Source organism: Plasmodium cynomolgi (assembly GCF_000321355.1).
Source record: "Plasmodium cynomolgi strain B DNA, scaffold: 0202, whole genome shotgun sequence".
Classification (NCBI taxonomy): domain Eukaryota; phylum Apicomplexa; class Aconoidasida; order Haemosporida; family Plasmodiidae; genus Plasmodium; species Plasmodium cynomolgi.
In genome coordinates this window covers 608-3,127 of record NW_004192782.1, presented here as the reverse complement: position 1 = coordinate 3,127, position 2,520 = coordinate 608, and the positions used below count along the sequence as shown (strand labels likewise).

The following is a 2,520-nucleotide window of genomic DNA, read 5'->3' as shown; positions in this document are numbered from 1 at the left end:
TTTTTGTTAAATTTTTAACTTGTGTATATAATAAATAAATTAAAAACTTTTGTACTTTGTTGTTTTTATATATGTTCTTATTGTGTTTTATTATATCTACATATGAGATTTAAGTTTATTATATACATAGCATGGTTATTCCGCGATGTAATTATATAAATTGCTAAAACTGAAAAATCATTTTGTACTTATTTGAAATATTCCTTTACAAAACTCTCACTACATAAATATATATTTTTTAATTTTAAAAAAATAGCAAATAAGAGTAACGCTTGGTTGCTAGGTGATATAACCTAAATTCTGTACGAATAAGCAATGTAGAACTTAAAAATGTATATAGTATGATAGCGCTCATTTTTCATTTCTGTAACAACCAATTTAAAAAAAAAAAAAATAAACAAATCCATGAACCTGTGAACATTAACATTTGATTAAAACATTGTTGAATTTTGTATAGATGTTTAGCAGTAATTCATATATAATTAAATGCTGTTTCTATAAAGATTTTTGGTCACGTTCTCCATAGAATCAATTCTAGCAGAACAAAATTGCCACTAAATTTGAATAAAATATTTTTTAATTATATTCGTTTTCACTTTAATTACAACGTTTTTGATCGGATAACAACAACAATAATAACAATAAAACTTTTTGTGTTTTTTTTAATGTTTTGGTATTTTAGTTTTTACTTATCATATTTTTTTTAGTCCTTGATAATTAATGATTAGTTTTTCTTATAATATCAATTAAACTATATGTGTAAATATGCAATGTACACAGACTAATGTGCGGTATATAATTAGATGCACTCATATTTACAGATAGTTCTTTTTAGTGTAAAATAGTTATTTATTTGTCTTTAAAATATATGCAAGGACACGAACAGAGAAAACGAACATATATATGTAATATATAGCAGAATTCGTTTTTCTACTGATATTTTATAATAACACTCAGAATTAAATTCAAGGTATACGTTAACGAAAATGAAAATTATCTTCCTTCTTTCGTATATACCAAGCTTCATGAGTATTTTATCGTCCGCTTCAGAGCTCGTACCTGCTTTAAATAAGGTAAGCTAAAAAATAGCATAACGATTTGGTACTGTAAAAAATATCCATTCTGCTTAGATATCAAAATTTGAATAGAAAAAATGTGCATATATATTTATATATCTGAGTGTGTGTGTGTTTTTTTTCTACCCTTTGTAGTACTTTCAGAAATATAAATCAAAAATGAAAACGAGGAGCTATGCAGGAAGCACCTCTTCACAGAGCCCTGAATTCATGGATGGGCAAGAAGAATGGAAAGAGGATCAGTGGAATTATTTTTTGAAGGAAACGGAGAAAGACTGGGAAAAATTCAACACGAGTATGGAAAATCTGACTTCTTCATGGTTTGAAAAAAAGAACTGGAATGGGAAGGATGGATAAAAGCAATGCAAAATAGATGGGCATATTACAACAAAAATATGGATGAAGCTGTACTTAATGTCATAAAAAATTCTTTAAAATGGACAGATTTTCAGTGGCAAAAATGGATTAGATTAATGAAAAATAAATCGATGAAACACTCTGAAAGTTCGGGAGATGAATACATACTTGATGTTTTTAGACAGAATACAACTTGGACAAATGAGCAATGGAAAGAGTGGATTAAGACACCAATAAGAGAATCTATGGAAAAGGATTGGGAATATTGGATTGATGAAGATCAATACAAATTAGATAATTGGATGATGGAAAATTTTGATAAATGGAAAACAAAAAGAATAGCGGAATGGAAAGAGAAAACATGGAAAACTGAAGAAAACGAATATTGGGCTAAATGGGAAGCTAAAGGTTCAAGGGATAAATCGAAAATACTTATTGATAGAAAAAATTGGAATCTATGGAAAGAAAGAACAGATAGAGAACAGAGACAATGGGACATGTATACCGAAAGGAAAAAAAAGGAATTTTTTAGTAAAGATATTGTGGAATGGAGGAAATGGAAATCTGAAAAGACCGAAATGTTTGAAAATTGGAAGGAAAACATACTTAGCACATGGATAAGGGAGAAGCAATGGAATGTGTGGATTCATAAGGATAAAAGAACATATAGAAGAAAATTATACTAACAAAAAACGTTTAATCCAAAAAATTAAGGAAATGATATGGATGAGAAGGGTAATGTTATATTTTAATACGACTACGGAAGCATAATTAGAACAAGTGTTGCAGCACTCAAAAGGAAAAAGCAGGGGAAGAAGCATAGAAAAACTGCTTTAAAAAAATAAAAGTTCTTATGTATTGTGAATTTTTTCAAATACATATTAGGTTCTGCCATAAATAAAACGAGGGTAAGCAGAAACAAGTATAACCGAATGTTCTTTAAAAAATTGGCACAAGAATTTATGTGTGAATGTAGGTCTAAATTGTAAATGAAATTTCCAAGGTGGTGATCCGTAATTATCACATAAAATTGAAGTACCGTTTTTTAAAGTTGCTATATGAAACACCAACTCTATTTTTTTTGTTC

General features: G+C 28.1%; 1 protein-coding gene across 1 annotated transcript; it reads left to right on the top strand.

The window, feature by feature from the left end:
* Nucleotides 1-986: 986 nt before the first annotated feature.
* PCYB_002960 (tryptophan-rich antigen) lies at nt 987-1,433 on the top strand (the record flags this gene model as incomplete). The annotated part of the gene is made up of 2 exons (XM_004227717.1): nt 987-1,073; nt 1,212-1,433. The coding sequence occupies 2 exons, from the start codon at nt 987-989 to the stop codon at nt 1,431-1,433; spliced, it is 309 nt and encodes a 102-aa protein (XP_004227765.1).
* Nucleotides 1,434-2,520: the final 1,087 nt, after the last annotated feature.